General features: G+C 34.4%; 1 protein-coding gene across 3 annotated transcripts in view; it reads left to right on the forward strand.

Moving 5' to 3' along the window:
* The first annotated feature begins 224 nt into the window (after positions 1 to 224).
* The window catches only part of LOC105486357 (endomucin), a 121,252-nt gene continuing 100,375 nt past the window's right edge, over positions 225 to 21,101 (forward strand). The window contains exon 1 of one of the 3 annotated variants that reach the window (XM_071093253.1): positions 225 to 443. In XM_071093253.1, the coding sequence (XP_070949354.1) occupies positions 377 to 443 (67 nt within the window). In that variant the 5' untranslated portion in view covers positions 225 to 376. The remainder of the gene's footprint in view (positions 444 to 21,101) is intronic. The other 2 variants (XM_024794264.2, XM_011749209.3) reach the window with 2 other exon arrangements.

The following is a 21,101-nucleotide window of genomic DNA, read 5'->3' on the forward strand; positions in this document are numbered from 1 at the left end:
AAAGTTAGAAGGCGCTGTGATCCATTCTCAAGAAGGATCTGTTTCTGTTCAAAACCAGTCCCGACCTTTCTGTTGAAGAAGAACAAAATAACGTAGTAACAAAAACACAAGTAGCTGCCAAAGGAAGAGAGAGAGAAAAAAAAAGAGTTCCTGTAAGGGACTGAAACAATAAATCTCCTCTCTGCTGAACTCCCAAAGGGAGTGTGTGTATTTCCTCCAGTTCTTTATCAGAGCCCCCAAAATAAGTAGGAATGGGCAGTGGCTATTCACATTCAGTACACCTTTTCCATTTGCTAATAAGGCCCTGCCAGGCTGGGAGGGAATTGTCCTTGCCTGCCTCTGGAGAGAGAAGCCATTGACACCATCTACGGGCACCATGGAACTGCTTCAAGTGACCATTCTTTTCCTTCTGCCCAGTATTTGCAGCAGTGAAAACAGTACAGGTATTTTTGTCTCTTATTCCTCTGGTGGTACGGATTGGAAATCACTTAGTAGGTGACTCAGCCTCAGTTTACTTTCAGGGATCTTCCCCTGACACTTAGATGCAGCAATTCCTTTGATGAGTTGAGTGTTTGGATGTCGACTTGGAGTGCATGGAGAAGGCTTGAGAGAGACGGTATTTGTTTCTACTGAAGGGAAATATTTGCGGGTACAGCAGCCTGAAAGCATGTTTGATGAAATCACAAGGTACTGGAAATATACAATGGCCTCTTTAGAGTATAAAAATCTAGGAATAGAATGCTGGTTAAAAATGTACTCTCTCTCAAAAATGTATTCTTTTCAGACACAGCTCAGAAATAATAAGATTGGCATGTGTAGGTGAAAGGCTGTAATCGGAGATACTGTATTGCAGATGTTAGCCTGTATTTTTCCCAACTATATTTTCAGCTCTGATAGATTGAGAAGTTGGATAAAGCTGCCTAGGGAAGTGAATCTTAATATTTTGGGGTAGGGTGAAGAGAGAGAGATTCATTTGATTATAGTCTATAGACTTTTGCTGAAGAAATATGCACATATCTAAACATATACATACATTTTGCATAACATTTCAGGAATTTATACACATAAAAATCCTACCTATTGATGTCTGGTTAAGAAACTCAGATAAAAAATAGGTATGCATCTTCATAAGCCTTGAGTATATTAATGGACAGTATCGAGAATGATTTACATTTGACTTTTAACCCTTCCTGAGTGATTGAAAATAAAGTTAAATTTAATCAATATTTATTAGGTTCCTACCCTGTACTGGAAGGAACATAAAAACAAGTAAGATGTCCTTGCCCACAGTGGTAAATGTACTATCGGGAGAAATAAGCATGTGATTTTAATACAAAATAGATTTAATAAATATGAAAATCAAAGTACAAACTACCATAAAAGAACACAATTGGTAAAGACTGATTCAGACTCTGAGGGATCTTGGGGGAAAAAAAAGCAAAAACATTGATTTCTAATTTTATTTTGCTCATTCTCAATTTAAAAGAATACTGGTTACAAAATTCTAATTTACAGTGATAATGTTGGAGGAAAATAAGTACATCCCTCCCTGAACAATTTTGATTTTATCAGTCATTTCTATGTAAATATCTATGTAAATTTAGTACAAATTCAAAAACACTTCAAATTCACATACATTTGCCCACCATGCATGTTGGAGTTTCTGGGGTTAAGTTGCAGCAGGTATCAAGGCCAGAAAATTCAACTTAGAAGAGTTACTGGAATTGGATTTTTTTAAGTAAAGAATATTTATGTGGTGCCACAGAAATCATTGCACTAGCTTATAAGTAACTTCAGTCTGCTTGGGGAAGATTGATAGAAATCTCAATGCCATGGAAATTATTGCTCACAATTAGATGTGTCAGATTAGTATAAAGTCTGAAAGTCTGGCTTAGGCTGCTCGCTGCTCCAGGTCTGCAAGCATCGACGGGTACAGTACTTTGCTAGCATTGTTAAACTCTGAATAGATCATTCACCCTTCCGAAAGTATAGTGGAATAATATCAATAGAAGTAGCCTGCAATACCTGACCTTGAGAAAGACATGAAGGTGAAGGACAACCCAGAGATGTCCTGGCAGGTTTTTCCATTATGGTCATTTCGGGAAAATACAAACCTCCTATTGCTTACTGGTAATGAGCCTAACCTGTTAACAGTGTCTTCTTTCTAATGAACTGTTAACCCCTTTAGGATAATTTCCCATTTGAGCAGAGACAATAGTTACATAATAACTATCTCCTTCAAGTCAGCTAACAAGTCTACTTGTTAACTGAAGGCTAGTATTTGTAAACAAACAAACAAACGAACAAACCAAACCAAACCTACTCCATTTGTCTTAGAAGAGGAGGCTATAGCTCAAGAGTATAAATTGGCCATCTGAGTGGAGCATGAAAGGACTAGAAGATAGTTTCCCATCTACGTGTATGATTTTGTTGTACCTGGTTCTGTGTTTGTTTTGTTTTGTTTTGTTTTTTTGTAGATTGGGTACAGGAAATAAAGCATTTCCTAAGCTGATTGAGTACATTTATTTTCCTTAACTCCCAGGTCCAGATACACATTGATTTCAGAGTTTTATATGTTCCTCAAACTTGGGAATGATTAACATATTTCATCAGCAAAGTCGATTCTTGGGGGCGAGGAGGGAGGCATTTCATCTGCTTTAAATTCACAAGCTGTCAAGCAGATCCATGCTTTTTTGCATAGTAATTTATTCCTACATAACGATCTTTTAGATAAATTGACTACTTTTCTCTTCTTCTGATGTTTTTGTCATATTTAACTAAATGCAATATAGTTTTTTTGTGCTGTTTGTGAAAATCAAGGGAGTCTTTCTACATCACAGTCAGTGAGTGACTTTTTATTACTTGGTTGGTGGTATAATATTTTTCAGTCTCCAATTTGGAAAGCTGTTCTATTGAAATATGTGTGGGAGATTTCTGAAAGGGAACTGCCATTCTTTCTTAAGGTTTTCTAAATTGTGTTTAAAACTGAACAGACCCCTACAGTGGCTTTTAAATCTAGATGTATGGATGAGCTTTTGACTGTCAGGACTGAGAAGTTAATGAAGAGAGATTCCTCCAAGAAGAAGAAAACAATATGTGTTTACTCATCAAGTGCCACTTGCTTTTTGAAATTTACCTTAACTTGGGAAATATTAAAATGTTGTAGGCATTCTCAGACAGGGACAAACACCATTTTCTTTATTGATATATGAAGAAGGATTTAATTGCTTGGAGAAATTCATTTGTTAGTGATTGAACATTCAATTTCATGAAAAAGAAAGATTAAACACACTATCGGCAGACTCCATGCTAAATATTATAGGTTTATAGAACTTAATAAAACTTAGCCCTCACTGTAGAAGTAGGGGAGAGAGGAAGATGAGGGAAGTTATTATAAGTTTGATTATATTGTAGGCTTTAAGAGGTAAATGAAGAATGACAGAAAATTTACAACTAGCCTGGTTTTGGATATAAGGACATCCAAAAAGGCCACATATAAAAGTGGAAATTCTTATAAGCTTTGAAGCTTGAAAATCAAGAGATTCTAGACGAACGGAATTTATTGAGTAGATACGTTGAAACATTGGTATATTCTAGTCTAGAAATGTAAAGAGGTCACAATTTGGGAATAGTTAAGTACTGAGAAATAAGGTTGGAAATATAGCCTCAGGAGATGTTGAATACCAGGATGAGAAATATTGACTCATATAGTTAATTAGTTTGAGTCTGTAAATGTGTTTGAGTATGGGAATTATATGATCATGGCTATAAAATGGGAAGATTAATCTGTCAGCAGAATACAGATTAGACTACTGGAGTCAAGAGAAATAAAAGATAGGGAAACTAGTTCAAATGTCATTGCCAGTCTGAAAGTGTGTCAATAAAACAAAAAGAAGGGTCTAGAAAGAGCTTTAAGGAAGTAGAAAGTGTGTGAGTTGACATATCATTGACTGGCAATGAAGGATAATGTGACTGAAATGCAGAGACAGAGTTTTTTTAATACCAGAAACAGGAAAACGGCTTGGGAGCAGAGATTAGGAAAGATATGAGGATACAGTTTAGTGAGAAAAATGATGTTTGGTTTTGGACATGGTGATTTTGAAATCCTGATATTTATGTAGAGATGTTCAATGGTAAATTAAAAGTGTCTGATGCATAGTTGGAATGCCCCTGGAGCCAGAGGTGATGTTGAGAGGTGAATGTTCTTTAGTCCTGAATACAAATATTTCTTAATCTTGCCCATTGTAACATTAATAACAGAGAGAAGCAATATGTCTTTCTTCGGATGCCCATATATCTAACTCTCCTAAGGCACTTATTTCCAATTCTGTCACAGTTATTTGTACGAATGTCTTATTTATCTACTAGGGCTATATTTGTTACAGATTGCTCAGCAACAGTTCTGAACACATAATAAGGACACAGTTATCTGAATGAATGGATAATTGAATGAAATAGTTGCCTTCTTATTATTTTCATATTTTAATTTCTTCCTATGACAACCACCTAACAGTTTACTACCTTGTCCTTATGAAAAAGTTATGGATGAGTATAAATCAGAGAACATAATATAGAAAAAAGTCAATTATTTTGATTTCAGTTATGAAAGTGAGCACCAAATATAAGGGAAAAGGATTCTTATCAAAGGTTAGCCAGCTCTCAAACTATAACCACTATGGGGAGGAATCTAAACAGAACCAGCTCTACTTCTTTTTGGGTATCAAATACTCAATGTAATACATTCCTATAGTTAAAAGTATTCAAGGAGATACCTTATTCCCAATCAACTTCTCAAAAATACAAAATGGCTTTTTTAGAAGCGAAGTTTACAAAAATAAAAGTTGGAAGAAAGTTAAAAAAAATACCATACATCTTTATTTGTCATTATAGGTAAGGTGAGTTGCTTCAGAGTAGACAATTTTGCTAAGTACTTCCATTGAGCTTAATCCACACCAGTATCTCTAACCTGAAATGAGTAGTCTATTGTAGGAAGACTGAACCAATATAAAACAAATCGAAATGGAAAAGTATTTAGTCTGCAAACCGTTTCTTTACATTCTTTCTTCACTGCTGATTTTTAATAATCCCCACCTAAAAGTAGAAGTGATCATTCTAGAACTCCTACTTTCAAAAGATGTGTACAGTTGTCAGAAACAAATTATCTGGCAATTTTATCTTGAAGATTGTAGTTACCCAGAAAACTAAGAAAAAATGAATATTTAAGGGTTTCACAAAGCTTTGAATTTACCAGACAACTGCCCATCCTTTCCTTTTCATTGGTGAAGTTACATTCCAAGCTGCAGTTAAATATTTTAACTTGTGAATAATTATCTAATTCAAGTTACTCACATTCTTTTTTTCTTAGTAATCACCTTCCAACTTCTTTTTTGTCTTTAAGAACAGTATGAGATGCACGTTTCTAAACACTGAATGTCAGAGTTGGAATTTTTTCTTTTTTTGAGATGGAGTTTTGCTCTTGTTGCCCAGGCTGGAGTGCAACGGTGTGATATTGGCTCACTGCAACTTCTGCCTCCTGGGTTCAAGAGATTTTCCTGCCTCAGTCTCCCAAGTAGCTGGGATTACAGGCACCCACCACTATGCCCGGCTAAATTTTTTTATTTTTAGTAGAGACAGGGTTTCACCATGCTGGCCAGGCTGGTTGCGAACTCCTGACCCAGCCTTGGTCTCCCAAAGTGCTGGGATTACAGGCATGAGCCATCACGCCCAGTTCAGAGTAGGAATTTAAGTAACTTTCAATTCCTGTGTACTGAATCCTTTCTAGCTACTGAATTCCTATCCATTATAGGTCTGTTAGGTTAGGCTAATAGTACCTTTTGGCTGATTGAAGAAGCTCTCTCAGTTAGCAAACAAGATCCTTTTTGTACTGTTGCACACAATGGGAAACAGTGGTGTCAATTACATCTAGAAAGGGCAGTATATGGTTCCCAAATTTGGGGCAACCATAAGAAAAGTAGATTTTTAAAACTTGAATAGAGGTTTCATATCCTGTAGAATGATATATATGGAGATAATCATACTTAGTCCCAAAGTAGAAGAAGTCACCCTATGAGCATTAGATTCCTGTTGTGTCTTTCCCTACATCTTCTCCGGCCATGTTTACTCCAGTTATTGCTATGGCAACCAGCTACGCACAGGGGTAACCTGACAGCTGCTTGCCTTACTTTAACGCATGTATCCTGCTTTCTTTCTGGTGCTATTCTGATATAAAGGTGCGTTTCAGAATCTGGCATTATTAGATGCCTGAACTAGAAGTGCAGGAGCATTAGCATTCTTTGAGACAGCTCCTGACAAAAGAGGGAATGGAGCCACTGAATACATAAATGCTTTTCTCTTATATTCCTGCTCCAGTTTCATTGTTTTAGTCCTTTATTCCTCTTCCTGAGATAAATTTTTTTTTTTAATAAACTGTCTGAACAGAAGCCCTTGTTTCAGCTCTGCTATTTAGGAAAATCCAGGATTTATTATATTTCTTGATGAGAACATTTTAGTTTAGATGGTAGTGTATATCTAACTAAAGATTAGTTTCAGTTTCTCTGACACTCTAATTAATATGTACTACCCTTCTTCTTTTTCATTTCCAAAAAATGAAATATCTTTGATCAATCTTTTGTTAAATAAGCTTAACAATATTCTAAACAGATTCCGTTCTAAGGCAATTATTTGCCTGTTTGCAGTAATGAATTATACTGTGAGGTTAGTAGTAAAAAATGTTGATGTCATTGATTTTATTCTTTCTGTGCTTTTCATCTGAAATGTGAACTGTTTTCTTAAATCCGTTGAATCAGTCATACTCTAGCTGAGACCTGTATTGGTTGTGTCAAAGACCAGAGAATGGAGATCACAGTTGGGAATGGTCCAAGTTAGCCCAAAGAAGTATTGTCACAACATTTACTAGCATCCACCATTTATTGTGCCAGGCGCTTTACACACATTACTTTCATCACAAATTTCAAGGCCAGTTTTATCCCATCTTACTGATTAAGAAACAGATGCTCGGAAATAGTATAAAGTTACACAAGGGTGGTGTGGCTTAAAATCAAAGCAAGAACTGTTGCCCTTCAGCTACCTTCTGATGTAGTGACACTTCAGTAAATTGAGTTTTCTGAAAACGAATAAGGATAAAGACTTGCCGCTCGAGTAATTTAGAAGTCACTACTGCGCCTCACAGCAACTTCAGCCTTCTAAACTGACAACTAAGACTATAATGCCATAAATGAATTTTTACTTAGCAATAATGCTTTCTTAATATCCTGGATTCAATTAATTCTTAGGCGATGGGTTGGAAGCAGTTGTAGGCATTTGCCTACCAGTCATTGTTATGTTGGTTGAAAAAAACATGTACTTGGCTATAAATGTCAGTGAAGCTAACATAGGACTTGGAAAAGAAGGAAAGAAACAAAGAGGAAATAGCTATCAGTGAATTAATCATTTGGTGTCACATTTATAATTCTTCTGGAGACAGATTGTCTGAGTTCAAGTTCCAGCTCTGTCACTTACTAACTGTATAAACTTGGACAAGTTTCTCAACTTTTGGTTTCCTCAGCTGTAAAATGGAGATGATTGCCTTATGTGGTTCTTGCAATATCTCTACAAGGAATTACCTCATAGGGATATTGGAAGAATCACACAAGGTAATATGCAGAAAGCACCCAAAATAGTGTCTGATATGAGACAAATGTTATATAAAGTTTTGCTGAGTTTTGGAACTCATATCCTGCACTGTAGATAAAATATTTTATTTCTAAGTTGATTCCAATCCAGAAGCAGAAAATATTCAAACAATTATAATGTTAATTCTCACAAAGTAAAAAATGAGCATCTGAAATTTTTTCACAATAGAACTGATGTGAGATACTAGTAAGATGACTGCCAAGTAATATTTTAATCACAATATATGCAGGCACAATTTTATACATTATATGCAAACAGGTGTATTTTCTCAAATACTTTTCAGATTTGTGTTATTTAACTTCATCTGTAAACTAATCACTCAAATTAATAAGCAAAATTGTGTTTGTATTTAATAAAAATTCTAACGTTTTAGTCTGAAAATAGTCAACATCCTCAAATATTGTTACTACTCTCATAAAGTATTGAATGTAGATTAATCTGAGAGCTTAAATAAGTTAGTGGAAGGAAACACGGTCTTAATGTGAAAACTTTAAGGAGTCTAGCTTCTAAGTATGCTCAAATTGACCCAGACATTAAATCTTTCTTAATCTCAGTTTCTGCATGTAAAAAATGGGAAGAAAGATACATGTTGACATGGTATTGGTGTTACATGACAATGGCAATACCCATTTTAGATACTGTGCATGTCATAAATTACTAAAACATTAGCTATTATTGTATAAGTTAACATTAACTCACAGAATCAAGAGAGAAATAGGAAACCATTCCATAAATTTCAGAACTTTCCCTTACTAGTTGGGCCTTTAACTACCATTGTATCATTTCTATTTTAGCCATAATACCTTTACATAATTTTTATGGCTGTTCACATCCAAATGGCCATGTGTTGAAATAATGCTTCAGTTATAAAAATCACACACACAAAACATGGAAAACCATTTGTGTCACACATTGAATTTATTTTTAACTGAAGTGGGAAAAGAAATACTTTTTTGTGGTATGAACTGCGAAATCGCCCTCCTAGGGTGTTCAGCAAATGTGAGAACGTAAACGTTGAATTCTTGGGCACTCTCCCTGGGATACAAAGACCACTCCTACATTGATCAGCTCAAAGCCATTGTGACGACTCTAAACAACCACGAGACTTCCCCAATTATCTCTCTCTGCAAACCCAATTTTTAGAAGTGGGACTCATCTTTTTTTTAAATGCACAGAGTGAACTAACTTAAAGATTCATTAAGTAATTGCATTATTGGGATTCGAATAATTAAATCATGTGATCAATGAACTTTTTATTTTTTCTCTTTCTTTTTCATTTTTTGACAGCCTCATTTGTTGGGTACAGGATTTTTTATCAATTAAAGTTTAAAATTCTAAAGGTTTACAAAGGAGAAGAAAAAATCATTTAAACATCTATTATTAGGTTTTGTTACAACTTAACTGTATATGGGAAGCAAGGACAATTTCTAAGTGATTCTTTTTGTGTGTGTTTCCCAAGACCTATTTTTGGGCACATAGGTGATATTTAGTAGCTAGCCCTTGCTTTAATTTGGAGAATTCTATTTCTTCAAAAGTCAGCAGAGTTGAAAATACCCAAGGCATTCCTAGATTTGTTTTCAGTTACTTGAGGGCAATATTTATTTTTATCCCTGTTCTCTGTAGAGGGGACGCAGTAAGTGTATTTTGGAATACTCTTTTGGTTGGCTAAACTTATTTGATTTGCTTTATGAAGTTGACCTACCATCTTACTGTTGTATAAATAGCAGAAAATACTTAACTTTGAATTCTAGTGACTGTTCAAATCATACCAGTGTCGTGAATATCTGAATACAAGTGCCAAGTCATTCCTGTTTCTTGCTCACATACACAAAAATTAGTGATTTGTAATTCATCAGGTAATTCTGAACCATTCAGATCAGATTAGTCCCCACCCCCACCAGGACAGACTGTAAAATTATGAAAATTCAATTGTAAAGGCACTTTGATTACGTAGTTTGCCTTTCCAACTTTGAAGTATTAATTCAGTATGTTGAGTAATTAACTTTATCTTAATCTTGTGCAGAAGCAAAAGCACCAGATAATTCAGTTGTTCCTAGATTAGTAAATAAGCCAAACACCCTTTGTGCAATTGATATGAGATAAACCACCTTGTTCTTTGTTAAATACAGAATCCTTTCCCCATAATACATATGCTATTCATTAGAATATTACATAAAAGAAAGGGTACTTTCACTCAAAAAAAGAATATATTTGACAATATACCAACTTTCTTATATTTTTTCCCATTGAGCCCTGACTGGTGTGACAAGCCAGCATACTGTAGTGGTGAAGAATACACTGAACCTTTGAGCCAAGAGCCCGTGGGTTAGTTACCAGGGGCCACATGCTTGCTGTGTGACTGAGGCAGGCAAAATTTTTAACCTCTCAAGGCTTTAATTTTCATGTCTATAAAATGAGTGTTACCACACTCATTTATGTGATATGAAAGATTTCTTCCAGATCTACAGTTCTATAATCTTTGTGTTAACAAACAATTCTTATATATTTTGCCTGAAGTTATCTTGCTTCATTTTCATCCTGTTATCACTAGATATGCTCCTTCTGGAGCAAAATGTTTTAGTCTATTCCCTAATGTTTATTTCCTTTCGAGATTTTTCAGTTAGGGATGTTAGAAAGCATCTGCTTTGCATGTAAGAGGCCAATTCCGTGTCATGAGAGACATTTCTCATAGTACACATCAACAAAAAACATGTTTTTCATTTCCCCATGTGGTCTCATTTATATGTAAACGGGAGATATTTGTTAGGAGTGGGGCTAGAAAAAAATACTTGGAGAGAGGGTGGGGAGAGAAACCAACATCCAGAAAAAAAGATTGAGAATAAAAATGAGGTTTAAAGAGATTGAAGAAATGACAGAGGCAGGGAGAGAGAGAGAAACCATCTAAGAGAGCTGGGAAGCTGGGAAGAAGAAATGGGGAAACTCATTAATTGCTCTAAGGATTTGAGAAGAGTATTCCGCACAGGCCCTCTAGCCACTCTTACAAGGCCAGTACCCAGTGGAGTTCTTCCTTCTTGCCATTAAAGCTCTTGCCAATCCTTCTTCCCTCCATCCACTCGATGTGAAGTGTGCTCTTTTCACTGTCCCATATCCACAAGGTAAGCAGAGATGTTTACCTTTCAAGGAAAGTGTTAGAGTCTAGGGCTTTCAGGGAAAATGTTGGTATAAATTTAATGTAAATTATTATTATTATTTTTTGCTTGTACTAGTTTAGGACAAATTTGGCCAAGGACAGATTTGGTTAAGACAAATATTAGTTGAAGTGCTGAAATCTCACTAGCCATACAGGCTTAAATTCCAGCTTTGTTTGACAATCTCCTCGAAAAGAGGCGTCCTTCATTCCCTAATCATTATAAAATCACATCAATTGCTTTCACTTCTACTATTAATCTCCCTCATGTTTTCATTAACATTGAACGATCCTGGCCTCTATCCTATAGGATACTCAAGAAATCTAGCCACCTTTAATAATAGTTTTATTAGAGAAACAATTATGGTATTCCCTTCAAAGTTTCAAGTGGGATCAAGATGCATTAGATAATCCAAACACAAATATTTCTGGTTCCCAGAGAACTGTTAACTGTAAGAAGAGTTTAATAATATATAGAGGATTAAATTACTAGCATTTGTGAGCATGAAAAAAAAATGCAGAAGCTATACTATGAATCTAGGCTAGAAGGGTAGTCAAACTTCTAGTATCAAAAAACAACAGACTGAAATTTGACAACTGGTACATCAGTCTGCCATTACTTAATGAATTAGGATAACTTACATGAAGAATTTAGCAGTCTATCTTCCAGAATTTACAAGCTAGCAACCCTTGACCTCTAACTTGAATGTGTATGTTGTTTGACCACACTAAGCATATAACATACCAGGTGTGTTTTATGACTGTATAAATATTTATAAATATTTTAAAATAAGGAAATTTTGCAAAACAACAATAACAACAATAAAAGAAATAAAGTTGTATTTTCAGGGTTTTTTTTTTTTTTTGACAAATTGGACTTCATATTCCCTCATGATATTCAGTTAGATCTGAGTAATAAGCAGCCCTTTAAATTGAGAAATGCCCCTTATTTCTACAAACATATATGTATTTAAACCCTACCTTATCCTCTTTCACCTCTCTGCATGACCCATGGGCATTTGGGTCAATCTCATCACCTATTTCATAGTAGCTGTAGGGTTTTGTCTAAGCTTTAGGCATACAATCTGCAAAGCTGTCACCATGTTTGTAGTGACTCAATGGATATCGAAAATATAGGGTTCTAGTGGCCTTTTTCTACAAGTAACTAGGCTTGCCAGCTCAATCTGAGAATTTTAAAGACACATTCTAGGTGCCAAATCTTTCCATTTTTCATAAAGATGATTGCTTTTTTTTAAATGTTACTATAAATAATTAACTTAGCAGTGATTATCACTCCTGTCTCATAGTCTTAGGAAAGCAAGAAACTTAGAAAATGATTTAAAAACATAGAAAAACCACAAATCATAAAATGTAATTAAAATTCTATTTTATTTTTGTTTCCCACTCTCTCTTTAATATTGATTTGGTGAATATAAACGTTTCATCTTTGATGAAACTATTGGAAACCTATGGCTTTTTTGCTAACCCTTAAAAAATGGACAGTTCTGTGGACAACTAAAGTTTCAGAGTGTATCAATTAGAAATTAGAATATATGATCCAAAATTATAATTAAAATTTCTCTCTTGTAGGTCATGCCAGTGTGGAGTAGAATTCTACAAAGTGGCTTTTTTAGAGGTTCTCTATTTTTCTGCTTTCCTGTTCCCTCTCAAGCTCCTTTCTGATCAACTGTACCGGGAGCAGAGTAAGGAAGAAGTGAGAGCATGAATGAAAGATGTTACTTGATGTGGCGCCATAAGCTGTGCTCACATTCTGGGAGATCGTTAAAACCCAACTGCTGAATGGTATACTTTCAAGGGTTCCTCAAAAGTGCACTTTTCAGCCTCTCTCTTCTGTAGTTCCTTGGCTCATGTGAATGGATACCTATTCTGCGAGTTCACTGGTTACCCCTTCCAAAGCACTGGTTGTCCTTGTTAACTGAGAGCTTCTTCATGTTCCCAGTCCTCCAGGTAGAGCTAAGGAATGGAATTCAGGATAATCCTAAGCCCACACTCTCATTCTCTCTCCCTTTTATTTGGCCCACAGGAAACAGTCCAGTACCTCTTTCCCTGGCAACATCCAGCAGTGCAGGCTTATTCTCAACATGGCTAACAACTCTCCCGGTCCTACACCAAGGCAGTTAGGCAGCTATCAGCTCTCTTTAATTCTCTGGATTTCCCAGGCGTGAGTCAGATCCTAGGCTGTTATGCCTTCTGACTGTATGGATCACAAATTAAAGTAGGTTTGAATTGAGGGAGCAGACAAGCCCTTCTCCTTGGGGATGGAGGAGGTGGGAATGGGATTCAAAGATAATATTCGACAAAGACAACCTCTTCTCAGATAATTCTCTCTCTCTTTCTCTCGCCGCACACATACTTTGATGTTTTTTATGTCATGGAGTAGGTAAAGGGTTTCCAGGGTTTATCGAACAAGTTATAGATCTTTTACTTGAAAATCTGCATATGGTTATTTTTCCCATCTTTTTGTAATTTCACATATCTAGATACCTGGTTAAAAACGTTAGTATTCACATATTGTGCTTGATATCTTGCGCTAACATTTCCTTTGAAAATAACTAAAGATTTGAATGTGTATTTTCCCTGAGTTTAATATAATTAGGTGATAAATCAATATTATAATTAAAAAATAAAATATCTGTATCTTTCCCAGCCTGAACAATATGACAAAATCCTATCTCTCCAAAAGAATACAAAAGTAAGCCAGGTATGGTAGTGCACACCTGTGGTGCCAGCTACTTGGGAGGCTGAGGTGGGAAGATTACTTGAGTCTAGGAGGTCAAGGCTGCAATGAGCCATGATCACACTACTGCACTCCAGCCTGGGTGACAGAGAAAAACCTTGTCTTAAAAATAAAAAATAAAAAAGTAGATTGGTGAAAATAATAAAAATAAAAGCCAAAACTAATGAAATGGAAAAGAAATACATAGTGCAAAGAATACCCATGTGTAATGATAAGGTTGGTAAGCCTCTGCTGATACTAATCAAGAGGGCAGAAACAAGTGAATAGATTGAAAAAGGATATACTACTGCAAATTCTGCCAAAATATAAGTATAATAAATACATATTATGAAAAGGTTTATGCCAATAATTTTGAAAATTTATGTAAAGTAAATAAATTTCTAAAAACTACAGACTATCAAAACTGACTCAAGCAGAAATACAAAACTTTAGTAGGCCTTAAATTGTTAAAGAAATTGAATCAGCAATTAAAAATCTTCTCACACAAAAAATTTCCAGCCCATTTGGTGTCACAAGAAAGTTATACAAAACATTCAAATGATAAATAAATTCACTTTTACATAAGCTCTTCTACAGAATAGAGGTTTTATTTTCCAACTTATGTTATAAAGTTAGCTTATTGTTGAAACCCAAACCTGACAAGAATAAGAGAGAAATGCTATAGACCAATCTCATTATGAAAAATGATTTTTTAAAAGCCAGAAAAACCTTTAAATGATACTTTATTGTACCAAATTGGGATTATATTATCAATGTGAAGTTGGTTTTGCACTAGAAAATCAATTGACATAATTCATTACATAGAAAAATAAAGAGAAAATATATGATAATCTCATTGAGGCAGAAAAACCACTTCTGCACGTTCAGTATTTATTGCTGATAAAAATGCTTAGAAAACTAAAACAATAAGAGAATTTTCCTAATCTAACAGAGCAGCTTCAAAAACTATAGCAATCATCATGAATAATAGTAAAATATTAGCATTTTTGAGACTAAACATAAGACAATCTTGCCCAACAATCCTACTTTTATAAAACTTTGTACAAAGTATCCTAGCTAATGATGTAAAACATGAAAAATGACTATATTAAGAATTGGAAAGATAAAAAATCAAAATTGATATTATTTGTAGATGATATATGACATTGATATAGGAGTTAAAAAGAAATCATTTAGGCAGTTAGTAAGCATAAAAGATTTCTTGGTGGAATTTCCTTTTAATAAAAAGCAGCCCCAAAATCATTTTTTCTCTAGGGCAGCCTGAAAAATCAAGCCGCAAGCATAGATACGGAAGCTTGCATAGGTAAATGCCTGCAACTGTACCAATAGAAAAGGGATACCTGGAAGCCAGGTATATTCAACATGGAGGTTTTCTCTTCCCTTTTCTTTGTTGCCACATGTGCAGGTAACCTGAGGCCAGCCAGGTAAAGATCACATTTGCATAATAAGAAATTAGGGTGGGACGGCCAGCCTCTTTGTGAGCTATGTAAACGTCACATCTGGTCCAACCAATCCACTATGTTCTATGTAAATCAGACACCACTTCCTCAAGCCCCTCTATAAAGCCAACTGCATCCTGCCCTGAAACGGAAGACCTTTTTGGAACCTCCCTTCCTCTACATGGGGGAGCTTTTCTCTTCTTTCTTTCGCCTATTAAATTTTCTACTTTTAACCCCACTCCTTGTGTGTCTGCATCTTCAATTTCCTTAGCACTAAACAGTGAACCTCGGGTATTTCCCCAAACAAATGACACCACGTCAACATGATTGTTAAAGTACAGTATTTATGAGAATTTACCAAAAAAAAAAAACAAACAAACAAAAAAAAAAAAACAAAAACACACACACACACACCCACCCACTAGAATTAAAGAGTTTATCAAGGTCTCTGGATATAAAGTTTATGAAATCAGTTGTATTTCTATTGATGCAACAAATAATTAAAAAAGAAAATGTAGCAGTATGCCATATACAGAAACATAAAAAAGCACCTTTAAATAACTATAATAAAAGATGTGCATTATTTGTGTGAGAATAATTATAAAACTTTATTGAAAAGTTAAAGAAAATTTGAAATATGGAAAAATATACCATGTTAATTGGGCAATCCAATATGTGGAATATAAGAAGCTTTTTATAATTTTGTATAAAAATGCACAAAACCAAGAAAACCTCAGTAATTTTTAAGGAAGAAAAACAGGAAAGGATAACATACTCTACCATTTATGAAGTCCCATAACAAAGATATAGTAATTAAAACAGTCAAATTGGTGCAAGGTAGACAAATCAAGTGGCAGTCACACTGATGCCACATAGATGAATAGAAAAGACTAGAGAGCTCTGAAACTGACTTCCAGATATATAGATCTCTGATATAAAACAAAGATGGTACAACAGAGCAGTGAGTAAGGATTGATCTTTTCAATAAATTCTGCTGGTACCATTGGGTAGCCAGTGGAAAAAAATAAATTAGACTCCTACATAACACTACATATGAAAGCTAATTCCAGATGAACCATTGATTTAAATATAGAATGGAAATCTTTGGAACTTTAAGAAAATATAGGAGAACAGCCTTCTAACCTTATTTCAGGAAAATACACAAAAAGGAACTAACCATAAAAGAAAAGACATACATTTCATTGCATTGGAATTAAGTATTCTATTTATCAGAAGACACAGTGGCAAAATTGAAAATACAGTCACAAAATGGGAGAAAATATTTGCCATGTATATATAACCACCCAAAAAAATGACTCATCTTAATATAGAAAAAAAACCCTCCAAATCAGTAAGAAAAATAAACATAACCCAATCAAAAAATTTGGCAGACTTAAGTACTTTCCTTTAATGCAATAATAGAAATAGAAATATGTTTATAGCAGAATTTTTGAGAATAGCCCCAAATTAGTAACAGCTCAAATGTCTATCAATTGTAAAATAAATATGTAAATTATGCTTTATTTGTTCAGTGAATTTTATATAGCAATGACAATGACTACAGCTATAATCAATAAAATGAAAAAAAATAAAATATACTGAGCAAAACACAATGCCTCAATATGTTGCCATTTACATAAAGGTAAAACACTGAAATCTAAACTATATTATATTCAAATGTACACATAGAGAGTAGTTCTATAAAGAAAGGCTAAGAATGATTACCGTAAATCAGATTGGCAGTTACCTCTAGAGTAGTGAAAGAGGGATGTAATTGATACATTTACATTCCCAAGGAGATTTTACACTGCTGGTAATATTTTATTTTTTAATTTGGGTAATGATTACACCAGGTTTTGCCTAACATTTATTCATTATGTTTACATTTATGTTTTGTCATGTTTTGGTCTGTTAGCTTTTACAGTTGTCACAAATGTTAGGCAGAAATAAATAAAACTCAGATTTTGAGTTTAAGAACTTTAAATTGAAGCAGGGAATCTATTAAAAGTCTTACTGGGGAGAGATGATAAGATCCTTCAGGGTCTTAAGAATGATTAGTACTTAACTGAGACTGAAGATATTTAATTCAAAAATTTTAAGAAATACCAGGAAAACTTTGGAGAGAAATGTCAGTGGCCTCTGATGTGTTTTGTGACAATAACAAACTCTTTTTTACGAATAAATTTCTATTATCATTATTCTTTGTACACTATTTGAGGATTTTCCATTTCCCCACATCTCTAGAACAAATCCCCTATGAACAAAGAAGATATACTGTATACTTTTAAGCTTTAATTTAGCTATTATCAATTTACTCTCAATGATACTCTGCTATTCTGAATTTTAGTTTCTCATTAAGCCTTACCTATTTAGGGTTAAAAGACTCACATGTAAGCCTTGCTTAGGCTTGTCATTTTGTAGGGAGATAGCTTTCTGTAAGATGTGACTGCCTCAAAGTATGTTAGCAGTTAAAGGCATTCACCATCTTTAATTTGTTATACACTAATTGATTTATCTGTCGTCCCACTAGATTGAAAACTAACCCCAAGGATTTGTGGCCAACTGCACACTTCAAAATCCTTGTTCTGCATGGGGTCCTTGTCGCAAGGCGAGGATAAAAGGTTTGTCATGAGGCTGTCTTCTGAAGCCCAAACTGATGCTTGCTTACAATGCTTCTTGGTGCTTAAGGCAGACTATCATTAGTTGGAGAAATGTTTAAATTCTTCTGAGGACTTTAATTCACCTAAATTTGATTTTCCTCAAATCCCATCTAATTCAGGGCAGAAAAAGTACTTTAAAAAAACATAAACATCTTAAAAACTAATCAAACAATTATTAAAGCACTTATGAGCAAAGTCATGCAGTTTGTTCTTTGATGAATCATTTCAATATGGTAACACATCTGACATTGTAATTTAATAATAATAATGCCATATTTGTGTATTTAATTGAGAGTTTACAAAATACTTTTACATATGTCAGTTCTACAAAACCCTTAAAAGCAGTCAAAGTGGTATATTTTAGCTATTTTCAATTAATAATAGTTTTGAATACTTAAGGAAGTTTACTGAACAAAACATATAAATGGGATTAAAGCTAAAGGGTCTCTAGGGTGATGATTGCATTCACTACATTAGTAAATGGAATAACCACATTTGTAAATTAAACTTCAAATCTTAAAAGATAAATAGATTTTTTTATTCTGTAACTTAAAATAAAATGGAACATTAACTTCCAAAGCCTAATTAACAACCAAAAAAAATCTTTTCTGCAAACAAAATGTACACTTGAGGATATTTTTAAAATAATGCGTTCAATATCTCTAAGAACATACCTGCAAAACATGCTAAATAGTAGTATAATGAATATAAGATATATAAGTAAATTATTTGAATTGATAAGGAAAATAAATAATTAATGTTATATCATCACCTAGCACAGCCCTAGTACACATAGGCATTCTGTAATTATCTGTGTTAAATGAATGAAAAAGATTCATTAAATGTTTAAATGTAGAGTTTAAGAATTGTTATGCATAGGCCCGGCACAGTGGCTCATGCCTGTAATCCCAGCACTTTGGGAGGCCAAGGTTGGTGGATCACCTAAAGTCAGGAGCTCAAAACCAGCCCGGCCAGCTGGGCATGGTGGTGGATCCCTGTAATCCCAGCTACTCAGGAGGCTGAGGCAGGAGAATCACTTGAACCTGGGAGGTGGAGGTTGCAGTGAGCTGAGATTGTGCCACTGCACGCCTGGGCGACAGAGCAAGACTCTGCCTTAAAAAAAAAAAAAAAAAAAGTGATACACCGTCATTATGGAAAGTATCATGTTATTTTCATGACAGAGATATTTTACTAATTGATTTAGTTTATAATTATAATTTACATTCCTTGATATGTCTCCATGAGAGTTACATTGTTCATAAACTAGATTTGCCTATTTATTTTGTCTTAATATTAGGAAAATAAACACTTTTTTTCATCAAGTGAAACAGAAATTTTAGGCTAAAATTCTTTTTACTTTCATTTACAGATCAGAAAATTAAGATAGACAAATGATATAGATATGTAAATTTGGTTGGAATTAAATTTCGTTTCAGACATTGTTTCTTCAGATTAAACAGTAAATCATTCCAACTCCTTTCCTTCTCCTCCTGGAATCCAATTTACATCTTTACTCACGTTAGTTTCTCTTCTTTGACAACTTTGCTGTTGTTCAAAATTGACAAATGAAAACTGGATTCATCCTGTAATAAGAATCCAACCACTATTTAAAAAAAACAGCAATAGTTATCTCTTAATACTTACATATCATGATCTCTTCACTCTAGTACCATTTGAAAATAAGATTTTAAAATAAAATATCGTATTAATGACTCATTCCCTACTTACGGTTTCTTTGGTTTCACATCCTTTCCTGATGCATTTACTCCTATACTATTTTACTAAATTTTTATGTATCTTTTTTCCACTTTTGTTTTTTACTTTATAGTTTTTCTTCCGAACTTTATCTATAAATGAGCAATAATTTCTCGAATTATTTTTATGTTGTTATTTTCCTTAGTATTATCCAAGACTTTAAAAATGAAGCTCAACTTTCTGTTCTTTAAAAACTTGATTTGGGCCCGGCACGGTGGCTCACGTCTGTAATCCCAGAACGTTGGGAGGCAGAGGCAGGCGGATCACGAGGTCAGGAGAGCGAGACCATCCTGGCTAACACGGTGAAACCTTGTCTCTACTAAAAATAGAAAAAAAATAGCTGGGCGAGGTGGCGGGCGCCTGTAGTCCCAGCTACTCTGGACCAGGCTGACGCAGGAGAATGGCGTGAACCCAGGAGGCGGAGCTTGCAGTGAGCCGAGATCCTGCCACTGCACTCCAGCCTGGGCGACAGAGCAAGACTCTGTCTCAAAAAAAAAAAAAAAAAAAAAAAACTTGATTTGAATTACTTTTTAAACTGTAAAGTTCATATTCCTTTTCAATGCTGTGCTAAATCTTCTTTAGATTGACTTTGCTACTTACTGGCTTATAGATTAATCTAGTTTTTTTTGTTTGTCTTGTTTTTGTAGTAACATGAGACAAAAATCAAAAGCCTTACTCAAGTCTAGCTACATTATTGTAGGTCTTATACTTCCTTTTTTATATATAATTTTTTCTTTTCATAGGGACTTTAGACATTAAGTAGTTTTTAATCAACTACATGGCCCTTAGTTTCTACCTATATTATCAGTCCCTAAAACAATACTGATCTTTGGGCTTCTCTGACTTTATTTCTTAAAGCATGCTAATACAGTTCTCAACGCATGCTAATACGAGAAAAAAAAAAAAAAGGAAAGAGAGAAAATGGAATGGGACTCACTTTCTGTCGTATGGTGAAGCTATAATTTGGTGCATTACAAAATCCTTCATGACTGATTTGGAGACCTTAAAAAGCTTTATCTAGAGCAATATTTCCAGTTTGTGTAATAGGGTACAACTTCTAGTACTTAAGATAATTTTAGCCATAAATGCCCATGGAATTAAATAACATTGACTCAAATCTCTAATCTGCTTCTGGTTTTTAAGTTAGAACATACATGTTTGGTGATTTCCTGTTTTTACCATGCCCTTAAACTCACTAATTCACTCTTTAACATCAAGAGAGCAAGGTTCAAGCATGAAACCATCATAGTTAATGATACCTGTCTAGAGTTGAATTACTTTTTTCACAGTATTTATTTTTATAATTATTTCTACTACCATTTTTGTGATAATATTATAACATTTCTTTTTCAACATTGAACTGAATTATTTAAAGGGAGGTAATTTTAAGAAAAAGAGTAAGAAAATAGTAAAGAATATGAAAAAACTCATAAAGGTGCTAAGAAAGTGAATGAAGTTTTGGACACACATTTCTGGAGATTAAACCACAGGCGCTGCTACAGCCAAATTTGGCATTTCCTTTCGCCAGCTCTTTTCTTCTCCCTAGAAGGCTGCTAAAATCAACAAGAGGTTTTAGGACATTTTTATAGTTGGTAAATGACTCTTCTGAACTTATGAAATACATTTTACTTCAACCTTTATCACCCAGG

The sequence above is a fragment of the Macaca nemestrina genome, chromosome 3, assembly GCF_043159975.1.
Source record: "Macaca nemestrina isolate mMacNem1 chromosome 3, mMacNem.hap1, whole genome shotgun sequence".
Lineage (NCBI taxonomy): Eukaryota > Metazoa > Chordata > Mammalia > Primates > Cercopithecidae > Macaca > Macaca nemestrina.